A 23,143-nucleotide genomic window follows, 5' to 3' on the forward strand; every position below is an offset into this window, starting at 1 on the left:
AGTTAACTTTCACAGAAAGAACACCAAGAAGAATGCTCATATGCTAGCGCATAGCTCTCTGGCATGAAGAAGAAAATAACAGCCTGTAAAATACTAATCATTAGTACTCAAGTCAGATGTCATAAGATTAATTATCCATAGAAATCCTGTTTTTAAGGTTTTAAAAGCTAGGTCTACAGGTTTTGTACAGTTAACAGTTCTAGTTCAGTGCATTCAGTCTAGTGGTTACAGAGAGTTAGCCTGATCCTACAGAAGACAATCACACATTCCAAATAAAAGGCCAAATGCCTTGAAGTAGATCACTTGGAAATAAATGGTATTAAAATGGAAGCACATCTGCCAAGTATCAGCTGTCAAAGCCCTGCAGCTGTCTGAAAACAATCAAGTATTAGAATAATCCATTGTAGTGCATTTCATCTGTAGGTCTGCAATCATCCATCCAGTTTCACGATCTACATGGGAGAACATACATGTTTGTGGTTATAACAGTGCTTTAAGTGAAGTCATAAATAATAGACATGTAATCTGCAGCTGTGAATTTTAGCACCTTATTTGATCATTATTTCCTGATTTTCCATTAATTATTAACTTTCTATGGCAGCTAAAAATTTTGTTCTTTCTGAATCTAGCTGAGAATTAAGAAAACTTGAAGCAAATAGTCTAAAACTCTTATGCAAGTATATACAAGACTTAAAGAATTCCAGCATATGCATTGCTGCACTTTTGTCCTTTAAAAATGTTTGTGTGAGAGTCTTGCAAAGGGATAGGATAATCTCTTCAGTAAGGTCCAAAGTCTAATAGACATTTAAGGATGGCGTCTATTACTGTTCTTGGTAGTGTGTAGCAGTTAACTGTCTTCATGAATATTTATGTCAGATTTTCAAAAGAGGAGTTTGCTATTTTAATGCTCTCCTGTTATGCCTTTTGTGCTAGAAGAAAACCCTAGTGCCTTGACTGGGAGAAACAGTTTCATATATGTTGTAATCAGACAACCTCTCAATCTTCTTCAGTAACTGATCAGACTAAACCTTTTAATTGTACAGGTCATACAGAGGCATTTTGATCAGTTTCATTTGCATTATTCTTCACTTTCTTTTCCAGTCCTTTCAATGACCCCTTTTGAATTTCATCTCTGTAAGCAGTACTTAAATATGAAGAATATTTCTGAATGCCTTCTGCTAAAGTAGAATTTTTTCCAGTGGTTTTTATTCTCTTGATATCAGCGTATCAGTCCCAACTAGCTAAATGCTTAATCATGACACCTAAAATACTCTGTCACTGTTTTTCCAAGATACATTCTCTATTTGGTGGGAAAGACCAGAGTTCTTTGTTGTTTAATGAATTATTCTCCTTTTGACTGTAATAAAACACAATTATACCTAGGAAAGCAATCACAATCAGCCTTTCTACTTGTTGCCCTCCTATCTAACACTTTTGCCAATTGCAATCATCAGTAAGCTTTATAAAGTCATTATAGTGCCAGAACTTCTATCTCAGTGATGAACATAATGTTAGCTATCACACAAACTCTCCCAATTTGCTACTTAAGATATCAGCCATTCTCTACTTGTGCTTTGATTCTGTCCAGTCCTATTTTTTAGGTGGAAATATGAATCAAAATGGCATGGTGGACACTGTAATCAAACTTTTTTAGATCTAAGAAGGCAATCAAATTAGTTTGATAGTGCCTGTTGTTGGTAAAGACTTAGTGACTGATGTTCAGGCCCGGGTCTCACTTGGCCAGTGCAAACAGAATATCTTAGTATACTCATCAGGAGGTTTAGCATAGGGAATAGTAACAAAATAGGTTAAACAAAAATTGTAGAACTCCTTCGTGTAGATTTGATCTGCCTTCTCAGTGCAAGGAGAGCAGACATCTTAGTCTGCTGTTGTTTATTCTGTCTCTTGTTGTATAATCCCACAACAGAATTTGGCCTTCAACAGCTGCTAAACCAAGCATGATTTACCTCAGAATTTATGCTTTGAATATTTTGATTTTTTTCTCCAGAATCTGCTAGAGCAATTTACAGTTTGAGCTAAGAGATAGTCTGATAACTGGACTACAAGTGATGTGACCAAAGCAACTACTACTACAAAGCAGCTAGTCTGAAGCCTGATGAGGCAGGGATAAACTTAAAAGTATTTTGTGGAGTTGCACCAATAAGATCTGCCTTGTGCTGAGCTCAGACTGATAAACAGGGTACCTTTATTGTTTTTGTCTGTGGAGAAGTTGAAATGAGACTTCCCACTCACTTCTAAGTCACAGACCAGCTATCCAAGGAGGTAGCCTTTCCAAACAGGGTTCAGATTTAGACAGGAAAATGAGATCCTTATCCTGTCATCTACCTGTGTCTTGCTGAGTGCACTAATAGAACGTGACCATAAAAGTGTAGGTAATTTTGGGGAAGGAGTAATCATCATTGGTATTTACTCAGTTTTGAAACTTAGATCCTGACAATGGGACATTTTGATTGTTTAAAATGGAAAGCAAGTTTGTCTCAGAGTTGTAATTTTGCTGGCACAACTCAGATACAAAAGATGCTGTTTAGCAGCAACAACTGTTCTGATGAGAAGGGGGTGCTGGCACCCAGCTTTTCATGAAAGAAATGATTTCTGATAGTACAATTGTTGGATAATTATTTTTTAAACTTAACATTCACCCCCCCAAAATGACAAGTTTTTTCTTTTTTTCCCTTGCTTATTCCTGATTTGAGCAGATTTTTAAATTCTCTTTTGCTTTCCAGAGTAGAGGGTGCAGACCATCTCTCTCATTATTGTTTTCCCCAAGAAACAACTGTAATTATTTCGTGTAGTATCACATAGCTTAATCTTCAAGCATTCCATTTGTATGAAATACTTTATTTCTGACACATCTCAAGGGTATGCAAAAATATCTTTTCCCAACTCAGTCTGGATTGAATGTTAACCTGTAGCTAGTGGCTTAAATGCTTTCCTTGCTCAGCTAAGTTGCATTCTGGATTTGTGAAACGCCTTGTTTATCTGTCTTTTGTACACGTCCCTGTTTAAATAGTTGCAGAATGCAGTTAGCACAAAATTGACATTTATCAAAAGACTGTTCTTGAAATACAAGATTTACTGAGGAGCTTCGATGTGGGAGGAACCCAACTTTCATCCTGGATGCATGATGTTCTGAAAATAGAAATGGCATTTCCGATGCTTGCTTATGCTCCATCTAAATTGATGTATGCAGGCAGGAGTCTTGGGAGCTGCAAACATTTCCTGTTTTCAGGATTGCTTTTTTAATTTTAAAATAAAATCTCTCTTTCCTCCAACTGACCATTAGACAATGAGCCAATCACCCTGTTGAGTTTTGAAACTTACCCTGAGTTCCAGAAGAGTGTGGTTCAGGTCAGGTGTCAATATTTGCTTTGGGTTGGCTTTTGGTTTGAAAATGTGAACATCCTTTTCTGTCATCTGAAAAATCTGTCTGTGCTGTCTTCCAAATATTTTTAGTTTGAAAACTAATAATGCAAAGTGTCCCTAATTAGATCTGTGACTGTAATAGCAAATAACAAGGGAGAAGTGATGGGACTTTATTGTGGAAAAATACAGTACCTAAGATGAAAATGAAGAAAATTTATGACTTTTTTTTTTAAAGATGTAGCTTTGCAGAAGTAAGGCAAACTTTGATATGAGTTGCTTGTTGACAGGTGAATCAAACACATAGTTGCAAAACTATATACTTACTAATAATTACTAAAACTTTATTAATCATATTAATATAATTTTAAAAGAAAATATACCACTGTATTCATACCAAAGCTAGAAGCTTATTTCATAAAGGCTTACAAGGATAACTTACATGACATTTTTTCTTTCTATGCAGCCACAGTGCTGCATTAATATGTAGCTGTATGTTAAGTAGTCAGAGTGCAGTACCTGCTGGTAACATTCCTATATTCTAACAGCAAGTGCAGTTTTGTGTATCAACTCCTCCTGACGTATAGCTGCACACTTATGTTTGCATGCACAGACAGCACTTCAGCCCCAGCCAGGTACAAATGGGACAGGTAGAAGTTGCACACTGCTCGAAGAGTAAAGGGGAGCCATGCTTCCTAACTGCATGCTGAGTGGCACATGGTAGGGAACCAACACCCAAACCAGGCCCAGGCTTGTGAGTCAAAGACCACTGCTGTCAGGGGCACTCTGTTAAGAGAAGTTTAGCTGTGACACCAGTAACTTTCAACTCCATTTCAGCTTTTGCTTTCATTGCCTCTGGAGGTGAGCTGAAGTAGTGAAATTTACAGACAGCATAAAACATTCTTGATGTCTAAGTGTTGTTTTTCAAGTCTCCATTATGCCTAATAAGAGGCCAGCAAGGGCCTGTCCGGGGCTGCCCGGAGAGGTGGTGGAGTCACCTGCATTGGAAATGTTCAGGAGAAGACTTGATAGTGCAGTTGGTTGCATGGTTTAGTTGATTAGGTGGTGTTGGATGATAGGTTGGACGCAATGATCTTGAAGGTCTCTTCCAACCTGATCTATTCTATTCTATTCTATTCTATTCTATTCTATTCTATTCTATTCTATTCTATTCTATTCTATTCTATTCTATTCTATTCTAGAAAATGCATCCCCATCTTTACAGTTTAATGAAATCCCTGATTGTTATAGTTATTTCAGTTTTAGACTGGAGATCATATAGTTCATCACTGGAAGCAGAGTATATGCTGTATTCTTTGAATTCTTACCACGATCCCTCATAGAACATAATTCTTACTGGAAACAAGACAGATATAATTTTTGGCTCTACAGATCACTTTTATTCCAATTCCATCCTAATGGCAAATTTGTTCCTTATCTCAGTCAAAACTGTACAGTTGTCCTGCAGAGTTTTGTGTTCAACATTTGACCACTAGAGATTCTCAAAATCTTTTTTATTAGTGAGTCTTTTCATGCTTACTTTATAGACTTTTTCCTTAGTCATTATGTTCTTTACATAATGCAAAAGCATTAAGATCTAGACACAATTTTTAACAACTGAAGATCTGTAATACATCCCAGCCATCACCCATCGACCCTGCTTTGAGCAGTGGTTTGAAATAGATGACTGGGAATAGAAGTCTGTCTCTGATTTTGACAGCCCTTAAGCTCACTTGCAAATACAGTTCTTCCTCAAAAAGGCCACAAAGCACACCACTTTCTTAATTTGTTTCAACGATGAGCTCTAGCATTTCTGTCCTGTGAGAAATTAATTTTGTTCAAGACCAGAACAGATTTTGTGTGATTCCTGTTCAGGGAGAAAAACAAATAAATCCATCTCTTTCCATATTAGCAATGTTTTGTCAGTGAAAACAGATTCAGCTTTCTGATTAGACTTTTTATGAGTTGCACTGATCAGATACAAAATATTCAGTGTTACTATCAGCTTTTAAACCTAGATTAAGGTATGCAGAGGAAGAAGATTCAAATGTAGTAAAATGGTGGGATAGCTTAGTTGAGAGCCTCTCAAAATTTAATTCAGAGTAATTAAAGAAGGCTAAAATAAATGCAAAGCTGGTAATTTTATGTGCATGCAATATTTCTGATGATGGAACATGTGATTAGGAGAGACACAGAGGGAAAGGTATTACTTAGTGGCATGAGCTGTGGGGAAAACTTCACGGGATTCTGAATCAGCCATGGGGAACAAAGAATTTTAATGAGTTCTTTTTAACCAGTGATGTTGAGCCGTTGTAGAGAAGGATCTGCATAGGGGGCCAAGAAGTTAATTTTCCTGTGGTCCATGAAACTTTTCACCAAAACAGAATTTTCTAAAACTTGTATCTGCTAATGTAAAGTTCAGCTAGTTACTTGAGATCTGTGTCTCATTTCCCCTGTCTGCTCTTTCAGCAGTTGGCAGAGATAATTGGTGGGTTTATTTAATCTAATGAAGTTTAACAGTACAGGCTTTCCAGAAAGTCCTGGATGACCCCTTGAGCAGAATGAAGGTCAGTGCCCTATCTTAACACTTGAAAGTGTTATAACTTTTCTATTTGAAATGCTGTGAGAACTGCAATAGGTAGAATCCAGTTTTATCAAGCAAGCCACCTCAGCAGTTGAATTCTCCTGATGAAAAGTTCTGATACGACCTCAGTGCTACCCTAAGTGATAGACTAACTTAGATTTTTACAATTGCTAAAAGCATGTAGCTAAGCCACCTGTGTTTTTTTTAACACAACATGAAAACCTTTAATATTTGTGAAGTCACTTCTCTAGTATACTAGGGCCAGCTCTGCATCAGGAAATTTCTGCATTAAATAACAATTAGCTTTCACTAGCGCCGTAGTTCGCTCTCCACTTTGATGTCTCCAATTTGTGGAGAGAAAGATGGTCTTACTGGTTTAGGAAACAAATCTGCTATTTAGCTGCAGCAAATCAGCTGCACATTGATTGGTGCTGACAAGGAATTTGGTACTTGTTTCTATATGCAGACATTGAGCAAAAGATGGATCATAAAAAACTCAGCAGCAAGGAGCCATGAGTAGAGCTTCCAAGATCAATTGCACGCTCGTCTTTTGATTTGATCTGATTTTCAGCCTAATTCTTCCTTACTGCAGCCTATCATGGTTTACCTGGCTGGCAGATCTTAAAGTACAGATCCCTGCACACAGGATCAGGAAATCAGATTGCCAAAGTTCTCTTATAAAGTTTGAATACAGTACTGAAACGTGTAGATAATGTGCATATTCCAAGATTAGAAGACTCAACATTTAACTATCTCATCAAACTTCACGTTCTGGATGGAGAGTGTATTTAAGTACAGGGTAATTTCACTCCTTTGTTAACAAAACAAAACTGACTGTGTTCTCACATAACTTCCACAGCATTTTATATTATAATGCTCTGCTGTGAATAAAGATTACTCTCAGGATTACAAGTACGATACCTGAAAGAAACCATACTTCTAGAAGGATATCCTTTTACTCATTACGAATGTTCTTCTTAATGCCAACATGCTATTTTTTAAAACGAATTATAATGTGTTTCTTATATCTGTCTTTACTGAATGTCTGACTTAGGAGCCTGGTTTTACGTGCATAGTGTCTTCTGTGCTGTATTTCTTTAGTCACTCAAAGGCTATGATTATTTTCTTAGGGAACTGCTTCTCCTTTTGCCTTCTGAGCCTCAGTGGTGGAAAACTCCAGAATAAAAAGACTATGTGCTTACAACAAAGCTCAAAATCTGTCTAAAATGTTGTAATTTGTTTTTCAGCTTTCATTAATACCATTTTAGTCATTTTCAGTAATGAATGTGTGATTATAGGTTATCCATAGAGTTAAATGGCTGTTATTACCAAGTGCCACTTCAGTTACTCAAATAATTTGTCATCTCTGTGTACAAACATACAGTTTACAAATATGACTTTTCACTCTTATAGTTAAAATCATAAATCAACAGCAGTTGTTGAGGATTGATCCAGCTGTTTATCACCCACCTAGTAGATCAAATTACCTTTACATTCATTCCACATTTTTGGTTAGAAAGTAGTTCTCTGTGTTAATCCACCAAAACGTAAATTTAAGGCTCAATTTCTTTTATATATAATTTTTGCTACTGCCTGCACCTAGGCAACTGAGTTTCTACATTACTCAGTGTTTCTAGTAGTACAAGGTATTAATTTATGCAGTATGTATATACTACTTTACATAACAATCACCAAAGTTGAGTCTAACATCATCTCTTTCTAATAAACTTGCCAAACAGCCTTCCGTAAGCAAGGAATGTAGAGAAGGAATGTAAAGAAAAGGAGAGAGTTTACATGGAAAGAGGTAAAGGTGGAGAGCCCTGGAGGGGTTTCTTAGAAGCTGAGTGAAGCTATTGTGAAAAGGCTGTAGGGGAGAGGCACTGGGAAGGGCTGTGATGTGTGATTTCACACAGACAGGCGATGAATGTGTTTCAAGTTTCCTGTGTGGAATGTGCTTTCTTCAGTGTAAGAGTCTGTCTGCCTTCTGTCTGCATCCTTTCCCTAAGGAAGTGCTGAACCCAAAATGAGTCATCCTTTCAAACCTAGAGAAAATTACTTTCTTATTAGTTGTCAAGGACAACAAAGAACAAATACTATAGCTGGAATAGTGATATAAAAGTGTGGTTGTACTTAATATTAATTTACCTAAATCAAGGGTCAGCATAGGTGCTCAGCTTAATCTGCATGTTAGCAGAAGAGCTATCCCTGTAATATTTTTCTTTAATTATAAAGGTTGCAGAATACAGAATTCACCAGTTCGAGATTGTCCAGTCCAACCTATCACCCAACACCATCTAATCAACTAAACCATGGCATCAAGTGCCTCAGCCAGTCTCTTTTTAAACACCTCCAGTGATGGTGACTCCACCACCTCCCTGGGCAGCACATTCCAATGGCCAATCACTCTTTCTGTGAAGAACTTCTTCCTAACATCCAGCCTAAACCTCCCCTGGCGCAGCTTGAGACTGTGTCCTCTTGTTCTGGTGCTGGTTGCCTGGGAGAAGAGACCAACCCCTTCCTGGCTACAGCCTCCTATCAGGTAGTTGTAGAGAGCCGTAAGGTCTCCCCTGAGCCTCCTCTTCTCCAGGCTAAACAACCCCAGCTCCCTCAGCCTCTCCTCACAGGGCTGTGCTCAAGGCCTCTCCCAGCCTCATTGCCCTTCTCTGGACACGTCCAAGAGTCTCAATGTCCTTCTTAAATTGAGGGGCCCAGAACTGGACACAGTACTCAAGGTGTGGCCTAACCAGTGCTGAGTACAGGGGCAGAATGACCTCCCTGTTCCTGCCAGCCACACTATTTCTGATGCAGGCCAGGATGCCATTGGCTTTCTTGGCCACCAGGGCACACTGCTGGCTCATGTTCAGCTGGCTGTCAACCAGTACCCCCAGGTCTCTTTCTGCCTGGCTGCTCTCCAGCCACTCTGTCCCCAGCCTGCATGTGGCCAATGTGTAGGACCCAGCTCTTAGATGTGTTAAATTTCATGCTGTTGGACTCTGCCCATCTGTCCAACATGAGGAGCTTTGTGTTACTAGTTGTCTTACCTGCTTTAGCAGTTACTTATCCCATGAAAATATAGTACTTTGTCTTCATGTACAGAAGTTGGTTTCCTTAAAGGAATTGTATTGTCTCATGTATCTTTAGAAATTAATGTTCTGGTATCAAAGACCAGAATCCAAAAGGTACTGAAAAGGTCTGTTATAATGCTTAGTTTTAGGTAACTCTCTCTTTATGTCTGTGATTTGGATTGAGTTCCCAAAGTGCTTGTACAATGCTTGGGGCATCTAACCACTACCTGAAGGGAAGTTGTAGACAAGGTGGATGTTGGTCTCTTCTCCCAGGCAGCCAGTAAGAGAACAAGAAGACACAGTCTCAGGCTGTGCCAGGGGAGGTTTAGGTTGGATGTTAGGAAGAAGTTCTACACAGAGAGAGTGATTGCCCATTGGAATGGGCTGCCTGAGGAGGTGGTGGAGTCACCACCATTGGAGGTGTTCAGGAGGAGACTTGATGGGGTGCTTGGTGCCATGGTTTAGTTGTTTAGGTGGGTTGGATTGGTTGATGGGTTGGATGCCATGATCTTGAAGGTCTCTTCCAACCTGGATGATGATGATGATGATTATAAGCTCAATTCACTGAATATTTCTTACTTAGCATTGAAATGTTGGGCAGGATGTTTAAGGCACCTTATATGAACTACAGTCTCTTCTCTGGATCTTCACTACCTTTTTATGTTCCACTGGGCATATGTCTTTCCTCATCTGGATATTACTATCTTGCAACCTTTCTCTGAAGACAGCTTTCAAAACTTGGTACTTATGGTGACATTATTAGTTCTTTAACTGAAAAATGGAATTATTTTCTATTTGGGATTGATGTTTTACGGGAAAGATGGGAATAGTCTGATGGTTGTTCTCAGCTCAGATATTGCTTTGATTTTTCACAAGTGAGTGAAAAAGGATTATATCTAGTTCTATCACATAGTGCCCAGGTACTTTAATAACTGAACTATTGGGGTAAGAGGGAGGAGGGAAGGAAGAAACGAGACCTCATTTTATCTTTCAGGGTGTTGTGTTTGCTTTAAACCATGACAGCCATTACCCTGGTTTCTGCAAGGCATGCTTGAAGAATATAGTTTTATGGGTAGTGATAGGCTGAGTTGTCTCAAGGCAGAGATTATACTACCTCTCCACTATTGCATTTCTCTAATTTGCAATTTCTGATTTATTTCTTGAGCACTCAAAATATTATTTTAGACACTTGGTTTTTTTGGATCAGATCCAAATATCATCACTGCTGCTGAAGAAATATGATATCTAAACTGCTCTGCTGAGGGGAAGTGACAAAATTTAAGATTTAAAGGAGGCTGAGGGGTGACCTCATTGCTCTCAAGAGCTTCTTCCTGAAGAGCAGAAGAGAAGAGGGAGCTCCTGAGCTCTTCTTCCTGGTATCCAGTGACAGGACACGTGGGAATGGTTCAAAGCTGTGCCAGGGATGGTTTAAACTGGGCATTAGGAAGCACTTTTTATAACCAAGAGGATGGTAAAACACTGCAATGGGCTCCTTAAAGAAGGTGGTCGGTGCCCCAAACCAGTCAGTGTTTACAAGATATTTGTACAATGCCCTTAACAACATACTTCTGGCAGTTGGACTAGATAGCTTTGTTAAGTCCCTTCCAACTAAAATAGTCTATTTCTATGCTATTCCAATTGTGCCTCAGCTGAGGTAGATCAGTTCTGGAAGTATGCTCCTTTCTCAAATTAGGTTTGAAGCAAACAGGAAGAACTAGCATTATTTCCTTAGCAGAAATCCATCCCTGAGCTAATTCCTTCTTTTCGTAAACCATCATTCTTTTTCCTAAACAATTACAAAATGAAATCATTTCATTTGATTTCAGCTTCTCTAACAATAAAGGATTGGTTGTAGTAATTCACTCAGGGTCTCTCCTATCCCTGTATCATGTCTGGGATATCTAGAGGTCAGAAACAGACAGCAAGGGTACTGGTTTCCTTACTACTGTCATTGCTTCCAAGTTTGAAGTCAAATAGAATATAACAAGTATTCGCATGCATTGCCCTGCAAATTTCTTTACCTTAGGGTAGTAGTAGAGCTTTTCATGCTTCTTCTGTGCAAGAATTCTCATCTTCCCTGTCACACCACTATCTGCAGAACCAAAACTTACAGAAACCGGCTGGTGTTGCAAGCTAAGTACCAAGAGGTTTGTTTCTAGATGGCCAGGTTAAATCAAACCTTCACTAAATGCTATTTGAGGGTTAATATGTGTGAAATTAATTCCGTAAAAAAATAATGAAATACTGTAATTGACACTCTTGTTGACCATTTCAGGAATGATGGTCAAAAGCTACAGGAAACAGAACACATTATGTTCTCACAATTAAGTAACAGCCTTTAAGCACATAATCAGTGCGCTGTGTGGAATGGAAAGCAGCCGCTGGCTTTCTGTGCATACTCTGTACTTAAATAGTGCTCTTAGCAGTCTAGAAGACCAAACTTTGAATTTGAATGCACATTTAAATAAATAAAAAAGTAATTGATCAGCTGTCACTAAGCACCATCCATATAGGAAAATCTGATAAAGATAGAACTGGAGCATTTAAAAAGTTGCTTTTAAAGGAAAGTAATTTCTGTGAACTGCTGCAAGAATTAGATGCAGAGAAAAGCATTGCTCTTGGGACTGTTTTGAAAGTTTGGCTGCAAGCATTTCCTTGCATCACTGGAAAGAAGGACAAAACATTCATAGCACAGCCAGCAAGTTCTGCTGGTGATTCTGTAAAACTTAGGAAAGAACAATGCTTTGCCTGAGAAAAGAAGACATTTCCATGTAGGAACTTGTAGCAAGGCCTTTTTAACAGAGGGAGGAGTTAACCACCTGAATGGTTTCCTAGCATGTACAGCTAAGTAAATCATTTTAAAAGTCAGTTTGAAACTTACAGGCTAAGAAAAGGCAGCCTTCAGTAAAGTATATTTGGATTTGTGGAGGGTTTTTATTTTCTTCTTTAGGTTTTGTGGCTGTTTTTTGTGGGGGGTTTTGTGTTTTGTTTTGGTTGGTTGGTTGGTTGGTTTGTTTGTTTTTACATTTTCCAGCCAAGGTGATACCACAGCTGACTAAGAGTGTGATTGAATATTTAAGAGAAGTTACTGTGTCACATCTCTAGAGGCGACTACTGAAGTCAGAGATTTTGATGTAATTTTAAATTGGGCAACAAAAAAAAATGGCACTTGGGGCTTGATCTTGTCTACAGCAATTTAATGAGGGATTGGCACTTTTGTATGGGATTATTTAGTGCAAAATTCATTCTTCGGTGTTGGGGTTTTTTTTCCCCAGTTAGTTGATACTAAAGATTGTTTACTATTTTGCAGGTAATCTACAGGGTACTGTTGATTTAAAACCTTTGCTTCTTTACTTTATAAGGAATAGTAGTTTCACAACCTTCTTGCTTTCTGTGAAATGGTTCTGTGTTCTTTTCTTGGGGCTTAGACTAGATGACCTTTGGAAGTCCAGACCTTCCAGCCCAGACCATTCTGTGATTCTATGATTCTTCCACCTTCCACAACCAGAGTAGCCATTAAAAAATTAGTGAGAGAGTGCCTATGGCACTGTGTGAGGATGTCCAAAGTGCTCAACAGTCTTCCTTGCCTCTGGGTTTCCTCCCATGAGGGTTCTGGTTACTTTTGTAGAAATGTGGGTTGTGATAAAGATCCAAGAAAGGATTATTTTGTTGTCACTTCAAACATTCACCTGTACATCATTAAAACTACCTTTGCCTCCTGTAAATTGTGGGGAAGGTTGTTTGATGGCCATATGTAGCTCAGCTTGTTCTGCAAGTGCTGGCTGATGTGGGACGGTGCTGTTTTCTCCACAGAGCCCATCTTCTCATGCTGGGCTTCTGTCAAGCCCGTCTTGAAGAGGGCATCCACTTCTTGTTTAGCTGTACTTGAAATACAGGAAAAAAATAATGAAGGCTCCCAAAGACCCAGTTTGTTGCTTTATAGACAACTCAGACTGGGATTTTTTCAGTCTGTGCCTGAAAAAAGGATAAACTTGATTTAAACTTGTAAACTGGTAATAGACATCCTTTGCTGACCATAGAAACTCCATTTTTGCAGTGCTTTGTGCTTCTAATCTTTCCACACTGTGCAAAGACAGGTGGAGCTCCCCTAGTGCTCCGTTCCTCTGATATCCCCCAGAGGAGCTCCCTGAAGTGTGCAATGTTCATTTACCTTTTGTCTTGCTAGCACACAAGGTTGCACATAGAAGGTTTCTTGCTACTTAGGTTTTTTTACGTGCAGTCAGAAATGGGAACATGTGAGTTCACCTGGAATCAAGATCAGGACTTGGTGGATATTTACTTTGCTTGTTCTTGCCTAGGGAGGTAAATCAGCTTTTCCTTGCAGAGATGGTTATTAAAGGTAAAGTTTTGTCACAGTGTATGCGTCCTTAGAGAAGATAGGTTCATTAGCTTCAAGATGAATATCCAAAACTAAATGTATGACTTTTCCTTTTGGTTCACTGGTTGGTTGATTTTTGTTAGATTGGTTGAGGTTTAGAATTACCTTCCCATTCTTAAGTTATTCAGCTTCCCTGTGATTTTCCTTCAGTAAATCCTGTTTTCCAACCACTATAAAATTATAGAAGAAACAAAGTTTGGTATAGTTGAATGGTGACACAAGATATTAATTGAATAGAATTAAGTGAAACTGTTGTCTTATTTGGAACAGAACATCCAAAGTAGGTGCAAGACTAGCAGTAATGAGAAAAGAAAACAATAAATAGCAATTGATTGATTTCCAAATAAATAGTTATATTATTTTTTATTTGAATTATGAGGGACAATAATTATAGCTGCCTTGGTTCTTAGCTCATTTAAATTTTATGCTATTCTTTTCTAATACTATACTAATATATTTCTGGCTAAACCCTTCCTCCTCTCCTCCTTAAACTCTATTGGTGTAGGTTGCTCTATTGAGAAGTTAAGGACTTCTCAATAAAGTATTTTATTGCTCGTCTTCCTCAGTCAAAGTTGGTAGAGTTGGTGGGCTTACAGAGGCAGGCACAGGCATATGCAGCAAAGCTGTTGATAATTAATTGTAAACCTTTTGTTTGTTTATTTTTAGAAAAGCCATAAAACAGAAGGCCTTTTGCTGAACATGCGGAAAAAATTATTAGGGGCAATACTTCTGATAATTATTGGGTTCACCTTTTCATGTATTTGATGTGCGTATACAGTCAGTTGCACTGATCTTTTGTGAAGCTGGAAAAGCATCCAAAAACCCCAGAAAAACAATTCTATTCACTCAAGCAAATTTGACACTCTTGTATGACAGCCTAAAGGCTGCACGCGCAGACGCGTCAGGTTGCTTCAGTCAGGATTCTTTTCTGGCTAAAAGAAGGAAAAGCTCGTATGTACACTAAATAGGTAAGTCAAAATAAACCCCCCTAAACTATATTGGACTGTTCAAAAACTAAAGGGAATGAATTTAATTAGGGAAGATAGCACTCTTTTCATATCAGTAAATACTGATATTCTTGTAGGAACAAAATAGACTTCTAATTCAAAATCGTTTTGGCTGGAAAAGACCCTTGAGATCATTAAGTCCAACTACAAGCCTAGCAGTGCCCAGTCCACCAGGAAACCGTGTCCCTAAGCACCACAGCTGTGTGTCTTTTAAATACTTCTGGGGATGATGGATCAACCAACCACATCCCTGCACATCTTCCTCCATATTCCATATGTTGACTAAGAAGGTAGCATTTAGATAAACATTTTGGTGATGTAATTGTTAACCTACCAAAAACCCAGTATGTGTTAAAAGACCATTACAGTATTTGCAAGGAGAAGTCCAGAACTGGAAACCCAAAAATACAGTTAAAATTTATTGCAATCTATGTTTAGACCCTCCCAAGATTTCTTAAGGTCAATACATTAAAATATTTCTATGGAAGACAGACTAGTGATAATAAGAATCACTTCTAATCAGCAACTAGTGATTTGTTCAATACTGTCTGTATTATACCAGTAATGAGCTCCTACATTTCATACACATTTACTGCTTAAAAAAGAGCTAGACTGGAATTCCTGGAAATGATCATTCACTCTTCATGCAGGGATTTGATTTTCTCTTCTCGATGATTTGGATGATGTGGCACAGTCTTTTAAATCAGTGTGTTCTTGCCAGCAGCATTTACTAATTCATCCTGACAGCAAGAATGACACCTGAGGTCTGGCATTTGTGGGAGGAATCTATCACAGAGAAATCTGGATACCAGGAGAGGGACTGTATAGTGGAAAGTAATACATTGCTTGTAATGGGTGACGTGCATTCCAGAAAGGAAGATGACTCTCAAGTCCCAGTGTGTCAGCTGAAGTTGCAGTTTAGTGATTCTGAGAATCTGGCAAAAGGAATGTCCAATTGTAAAAAGTAGTATTTCAAAAAGAGCCACTGTCTCTGGTCACCCACTAGGGCTCCATTGGGAAGTACAATATAAGTTACAATAATTTTTCCAGTTTAGCACTTTGGTGTGCCAGAGAGCTCTGTCTATGTTTATCTGCATTATTATCAACTTGAACAGTCTTGAATAATGCAATCATTCTAGCTGCGTATCTCACCGAAGGGCTAGCTTCTTAATCTATGAAATCTCACTACAGTGAGCCAATATGAACTGCAGATGGTACACATGTGGTGATGACATATAGATGATTTTATTCTCCCTATAAGTGTCTTGTAGAAAGATACAGAAAAATGGTTTAATCATGACTATAATAATCAGTTCACTGTTATCAAAATAATGATTATTACGGAGTAATTTAATCCTTTTTGTATTCTTGGCATGTGAGAAAGACCTATACCTAAGGATAAACAGATCACACCCTGGAGCAGCTGTACTCACTGCCTAATTTACTATATAATTCATTTTATTGTTCATTTGAATATATTGTTCATTTATAGAAAAAAAAAACCCTACCTAAATCATCCTCTAGTGCTCATGCTCAATATTATAAAATTAAGACCTTCCACTGCTTAATTGGAAGCACAAACACATCTAAATTTACTCTCTTGTGTAGGGCAATTGGTTTAACTTAGCTGTACCTTTGAATACTATAAAATGCATACAATGATCACTAGATCCAGGAATAAGACTTTCTTTTAGAAATCACATGCAACTGTTCACTTGAGAAAGCAATTTATAACTTTCTCTGTAAAAATGGAAAATCAGACAAACAGAAGGATCCAAATGAGTTGCCAAAAGTTACTGGTTTTGCTTTGAAATACTGCAATGTGTGTATCAAGACTGAAGGCAGGTTCCATAGGTATGTTTTAAGTTACTTAATTGTAAAGTGAAGATGCTTCTCTCTTCCTGAATGAATGCTGCAGTGCTGTATGATGTGGAGTAATAGCTAATATGGTTTAAGTATCTTTTCATTCTTGTTAGATCTTTTTATTCCTGAATCAGTACTTTCACAATAGATTTAGATATGAATATTGATGGCACATTGTTGAATAATTCCATTAAAAATTAACACTTTTCTTTTTTTCAGTTCAACAGAAGAGCAGTTTCACTGGCAAACACAAGGTAATGTACATATTTATCTATATGTACACTATATATTCTCTACCAGAATAATCATATTTTCTAAAGAATATGGAGGGGAAAACAATATTTATCTATGCAGGGGTTTTTTTTCATTGTTAGTGTATGAAAACCCTGCCTAAAAAATGGCAACATTTGGTAAAAGTTGTTAGGGTTGACTAAAGGAACAACCAAATGAATGTAGAGTTTTGAGAGGGAGCCTTGCTAAACATGTTGCTAACTTTTCTTAAGATCAGACTTGAACTTTCCTATTTTGCTGTTATTAATCCAAGGCCACACTTTCAAAGCATGAGAAGTTTTTCAGTTTGGCTAGCCTCCTGCCAATGTCATCTTGATGGATTCTCCCATCCCTTTGTCAGCTGTGAATTTTTAGTCGCACGTAGCCGATTTTATCTTTGGTCTTTCTTTTTTTCATTTTTACGGTGTTAATTTTATTACAGATGGTCAGAAGGATATAGAAGATGAGCTCACCACTGGTCTGGAGCTGGTGGACTCCTGTATTAGATCACTACAGGAGTCAGGGATACTTGATCCACAGGACTATTCATCCAGTGAAAGTGAGTTGCCAAATATGAATGCATATGTTACAGCGGTTTTCTTCAATGTTTTCTGATTTTGACAGAAGACAGTGTAGTTGTGATTAGGCCAAGTGCCTTCTTGCCTCTGCAGGTTACTCTTTGGTCTGTTTGTAATACAGAGAATCTCACTACTAGTTTGTAGGGGGAAAACCCAAGCATCCAGCATGTGGGTGTTTTTTCAAATTGCAGCATTTCTGTACTGTCCTGCAAGGTCATGTCAGGAGATTTCAGCATCACCACTATGAAAGTGTCTTTCAAACAGCGTTTTTTGGTACGCATAAGTAATGAAGTGAAATATAGTGTGGGGCTGTGAGTAATTCTGATGTTTCTTTGCAAACACTTGGCCAGGTATCAGGTACTCCTTCAGATGAAAGTTTTCATATGGATACATATGTGAGCTTTTTAAAGATGATGCAGAGACTAGCAGCTGTAGCAAGAAAGCTGAAGTCTTTTCTCGAAGGTTGGCTCACTGGACATTTAGCAGCCATTCTTTTTGCAGAACTGTGCAGTGAGTGGATAGATGCTCTGCTTTGGCCAGTCACTGGGGAAGTGAATCAAGGGTAAACAATAGCAAAAGTGAGTGAGGGACATGCCACCAACATATTACATGAGCAGGCAGCGTGCACTTGCAGCCCAGAAGGCCAATCACATCCTGAGCTGCATGAAAAGAAGCGTTGCTGGCAGATGGAGAGAGGTGATTCTGCCACTTTGCTCTGCTCTGGTGAGACCTCACCTGGAGCACTGTGTACAGGCCTGGAGCCCTCAATATAGGAAGGACATAGACTTGATTTAGAGGGTACAGAAGAGGGCCATGAAAATGATCAGGGGGCTAGAACACCTCTGCTATCAGAACAGAGTGAGGGAGCTGGGGTTGTTCATCCTAAAGAATAGGATGCTCCAGGGAGACCTGATAGAAGCCTTCCAGTACCTGAAGGGGTCCTACAGGAAGGATAGGGAGAGGCTGTTTACAAAAGCCTGTGGTGACAAGACCAGGGGCAATGGCTTCAAACTAGAGAAGGGCAGATTTAGATTGGATATCAGGAAGAAGTTCTTCACTGTGGGGGTGGTGGAACACTGGAACAGGTTGCCCAGAGAGGTGGTTGAGGACACCTCTTCCCTGGAGATATTCAAGGTAAGGCTCAATGAGGCCCTGGGCAGCCTGGTCTAGTTGGGGATGTCCCTGCCAACTGCGGGGAGGTCTGACTAGATGACCTTTGGAGGTCCCTTCCAGCCTGGACCATTCTATGGTATTTGTACAGCAGATGTCTACAAATGCTTGTGTTCATGAGTCACACACTGAGACAGTTTCCCAACAGCTTAACAGGTCCGTTATCAGATGTAACACTAGATATTGAAAAATCAGGTTAATTCCCTATTTTACTTTACTTTTCCTCAGACTTCTGACACTCTGTTCCCATCTGCCACAGCATTTACTCACATTGACTTCACTCCTGCTGCTGCTGCTATCTTGTTTTTTCAGTTTTCCCTAGTATTCCTTCAGATCTCCTTCCCTATTCTCTGTTGAGATGAGTTTGTCTTTTTCAATCCCCTGCTGCCCAGTACCACCTAAGTGAGTCATGTTTTTCAAGGTAGCTGCCCAAATTCAGCTCTTTTGAAGCCGGAGGTGATGATCTCCCCTTCATCTTGAAGGGCTAATGGAACATGACAGCTACATTCTGCAACGCATCTCTGGCAATGATGAGTCATCATCTGAAATACAGTCATCAGGTGACAAAAGAAAGGGATTGCAAATTGAATGCAGAACTGAAATTTGTCAAAGCTTTTTTCATTCTTTTTGAACAAGATTTGCAATAAAATTCACAACTGACAATCCCAAAACAATGGAAAATGTTTCGCTTTTCCTCTGCACAAGATTTCTGAGCCAATGTCGCTAACACTTTCATGTTCAGAGGTTGCTTGGCCTGAATAAGACTGCAAAGACATAATGAAACAATATAAGCCCTCACAATGTGCCTTTTCCCCCCCTTCATTTTGGGGATGAGGATAAACATTAAAGGACTATCACGATAAGATTGCCCTCAAAACGTGTTATTAGAAAATGAAACTGGGTAGATGGCAAGAGAGGAGATTGGGGGAAGGAAGGGACTAGCTTTGATGGGAAACTTGCAGAAACTCGCTGAAAAGAAGAAAAGAAAAAAATATTAGGGAAAGATAAAGACAGTAGATGGAGAGAAGTCTGGGTACGTGAAGAGAGCTAGTACTAAAGAACATTTCTAGGATGTATCACAAACAGATAAAAAACAAATAGGAGCAACTGTGTTGGAGAGCAGCAAGGAAATGGTCAGAGGAATGAAACATTTCTCCTATGACAAAAGTCTGAGAGAGTTGGGGTTGTTCAGCCTGGAGAAGACTGTGGGGGGACCTTTTTGCATCTTTGTAGTATTTGAAGTGGACTTACAGGAAAGATGGGAACAGACTTTTTAGCTGGGCCTGTTGCAATAGGAAAAGGGGCAATGGTTTTAATCTAAAAGAGGGTAGATTCAGCTTAGATATGAGGAAGACATTTTTTGCGATGTGGGTGGTGAAACAGTGGCACAAGTTGCCCAAAGAAGTGGTAGATACCTTATCCCTGAAAACATCCCATGTCTGATTAGACAGTGCATTGATTCTGATCCACTTAAAGATATCACTGCTCACTGCAAAGGGGTTGGACTAGATGATCTTTAAAGATGTCTTCCAACACAACACATTCTATGATTGTTGAAGGTTTGTTGAAAGAGGAGGCCCAGTCAGAAAGCTGACAGCTTAATTTGCTTAGTTGGATGGGATCAAGAGTCAGGTTAAAAGAGAGGCAACAACAGGGTGGTGAGAATGATACTCCAGAAAGGGAATAGTGCTAGGGTTATGAACAGGACAATAGCTGTCCCTAAGAAACATGGTTTTGGAGAGGACAGGGAGGTGCATGCACTTGCAAGGGAACAAGCTTGACTTTCTTCAGTGTCAGGAAATATTTGTGAAGCCTTTTGTCACAGTGCCCCATACTCCTCTGCTTCAGGACCTTCTCATAATGAAACTAGGCTCACCATTCATGATTTCAATTAAGAATCAGATCTATATGCCAAAGCTCACAGTTTCAGCTCTGCTAGTCATTCAGAATTGCAATTAGGATGTCATTTACTGGATTTTCTTTTCTCTTTGGGGGTATTTTTTGAATTTAAATACTGCAGAAACATCAGACAATTAAAATGTTACTGTGCTTGCAAAGCCCAGAGTATCAAGGTCAAGGCTGTCTATACAACACAATTTTAATTCCTTATGACTGCATCATTAAACAATTATTGTGATGCCCTGCGTTGCACACTTTCTGTCAATGCTTCATTTACCCCATGTCTAAGGCTCAGTTTATACAGAGGAGTATTTCATCCGGGGTTCTTCTGACTTCTCTAATCAATCAGTGCAACACACAGAAATCTCGTATTTGACAGTTCAGCTTTGCACTTGAAATTTAATTGTATCCTTCCTTGTGTCCTAAAGTTCTGATGTTACACTTGTGATGAGAACAAACAGCTGTAGCTGTGCACCATGGAAGCACAGTTTCAAATATATGAAGCATGATATAAAAAGAAGTTTAAAACTCACTCTGAAGTGTCTAGCACAAAGCTTTTACATTTCATAGATGCTTTTGATCTTGATTCCTCCATCTCCAAACAAATGAGATCTATATAAATGTCTTACTTTACAGGTATTCTAAAAATTATTAGTGATGTGTTTGAAGTAAACTGTTGAGTGTCCTAGAACAACCCTCCAGGGTGCTATTGTTTTTTTTTTCCCCCTTTGTATTGAACTTTTTTCATTGAAAGCCTGAAGTCATGCAGTAAAAAAATGAGGCAGCTACAAAAGACCAAATAGTTTTGCATTCATTGTGTGCATTGGCTGTGTGAGAGGGAAAGAGGAGATCGGTGGTTCAGCAAAGGCAGCTTAGTCTGGCATTTTTAAACTTAAGAGCTCTCACCTTTACAATCTCAGTTATGTTTATTTCTGTAGTTTGACTGCATAGCTGTTTTTCAAGTAACAAGGCAGAAGAGAGCATTTCCAGCCTGCCATGCTAGTTCTAGTCTAGTTGAGGCAGATTTTAAAAATTATCATATGAAAGCCTACCCAGGAATGTGAGCACAGCTTCTTTCTCTGAGTTAATCTATCTGTAGCTTTGCCTTTGTAGAGGATTAGTGTGTCTGTAGTCGGAATCTTTACAATACGGTTTCACGCACTCAGATTTCCTCAGAATTAGTTTTTAAAAGTTGTCACATAGCAGGCAGCTGTTATAATACTCCAAATCCCAAACATCACTTAACATGTGCCATTCCTTTAGGAATAATAAAAACACCACCAAAACCACCACAAGAAAAGGCTAATGGGACAAATCACAGGAAAGGGAGTTACCCAGGAGGGGTTCTGTGCTGCTCATAGAGATGCTCACTAATTATTTTTATTAGATGTGAATCAGCAAATTTAAAAAAATAAAAAGTAAATAATGCTTTTATTAATTTGGCAAAATGCAAGCAGATCAATCCCTGTTTGTAAAGTAATTATTATCAGGCACAAACAGGCAGATTCGGAGCCGCTGAGTGCTCTCATACAAGTTTTCTGTGGTTGCACTGACCCTGGGACAAGGTTATATGCATCTGAGGGGAACTCACTCCTCCTGTTGCCCATCTTGTCCTTCTGTCCCAGCCCAGTATAAATTGTGTTTCCAGTTACAAATGAGCACACAAAAAGTAAGGAAACTTTCAGAATTATGAAAGAAGCTGCAGTTAAGACCTGAACATGCATCTCCATAGTCCAGGTCCCTCTACCGCAATGACTTCTCTTTATGTAGCTATAGATCTGTCACTATGGTATCACTCCAGTTTACATCAAACATGATCTCACATAGCTTTTGTGGAGTCAGAGGGCAGTCCTGTCCTGTGTGTTTGTGAGGATGTCACCAGCATGACAGTGGTCCACGCATGCCCTCAGTCCCTACGGGTGGGCAGGTACAGGCCGCTAGTGGCTGTAGCCATTTGCTACAGTGTGTCCTAGGGACCAGCCTGGTCCCTTAGTGTCTCTGTGAGGCTGCTTGATCCATCCTATTCCCTGCATTGTACACAAGACTGCAATACCCAGAGTGGCAACCTGGAGCTGACTGCTCCACTCTGAAACTATTTAACTATTTCTTCCCTCCACCGTTATCTCTTTCTAATGGGAACTCAAAAATCTTTTGCACAAATGAAGATAAATAACTATTGCTTTAAATAGGATCAGGGGAAAGACCAGAGATGTGAGAGCCAAACTGATTGCATATAAGAAACTGGACATGAATCACAGGAAAGGTACAAGGATCTAAATCACTGGGGAAGGAAACGTGCATGGGAGCAAAAGTTAGTTCAGGACAGAGATAATAGTAGGAATGTAACACAGCAGTACTGAATGGTGAGTGTAGCTCAGGAAAGATATTTTCATGGCAGAATGGGCTGAGTAGGTATTGTGGACACTAAAAATTAATATTTCAGGTTAGGAAGCTTGGAAGGATGGGGGATGAAGTAAACAGGGCACTTTTCCCCTCCCCTTCCTGTCACTGCACCACTGTCTCAAAATCACACAACTGCTTCAGATTCATTCCTTTTGCTATCTAGTCAGTACAGCCTTTTGGGTTTGGTTTCTTCTTTTTTCCCCAACCCCATTATATGTCAAAACAATTTACAAATTAGAAAGCCTCATGGAGAGAAGGAAAGTAAACACAGATACGCTACTCTCTGAGTGAAGAAGGGTGATTGCTGAGGACGTTTGCCATTAAGGCTTGATAAGGTCACAGTCTGGCCTGCAGATAAGTGGGAAAGGTCCTAATAAACTGGCTGAGGCCCCCAGCTGTCCACCCTCTGTGATACAGTGAAACTGGAAGGCTCTGAGCAATTGCTAAGGGCCAAACTACCTTTTCCTGCCAATGTTTGTAAATTTCATTTTACAGATTAGTAGTGTAAGAGGGAGATGAATGTG

General features: G+C 39.1%; 1 protein-coding gene across 9 annotated transcripts in view; it reads left to right on the forward strand.

Moving 5' to 3' along the window:
• CTNND2 (catenin delta 2) overlaps positions 1-23,143 on the forward strand; it is a 587,661-nt gene that overhangs the window by 277,763 nt on the left and 286,755 nt on the right. For all 9 annotated transcript variants that reach the window (XR_010990241.1, XM_068161999.1, XM_068162005.1 and 6 more), the window contains 2 exons: positions 16,519-16,553; positions 17,012-17,128. Coding sequence is in view for 8 of the 9 variants with exons in the window: in XM_068161999.1 (XP_068018100.1) it covers positions 16,519-16,553; positions 17,012-17,128 (152 nt within the window). In the remaining variant the exon portion in view is untranslated. The remainder of the gene's footprint in view (positions 1-16,518; positions 16,554-17,011; positions 17,129-23,143) is intronic.

Source organism: Melanerpes formicivorus, unplaced genomic scaffold (assembly GCF_026170545.1).
Source record: "Melanerpes formicivorus ecotype bairdi unplaced genomic scaffold, bMelFor1.0.p_v2 SCAF_61, whole genome shotgun sequence".
Taxonomy (NCBI): domain Eukaryota; kingdom Metazoa; phylum Chordata; class Aves; order Piciformes; family Picidae; genus Melanerpes; species Melanerpes formicivorus.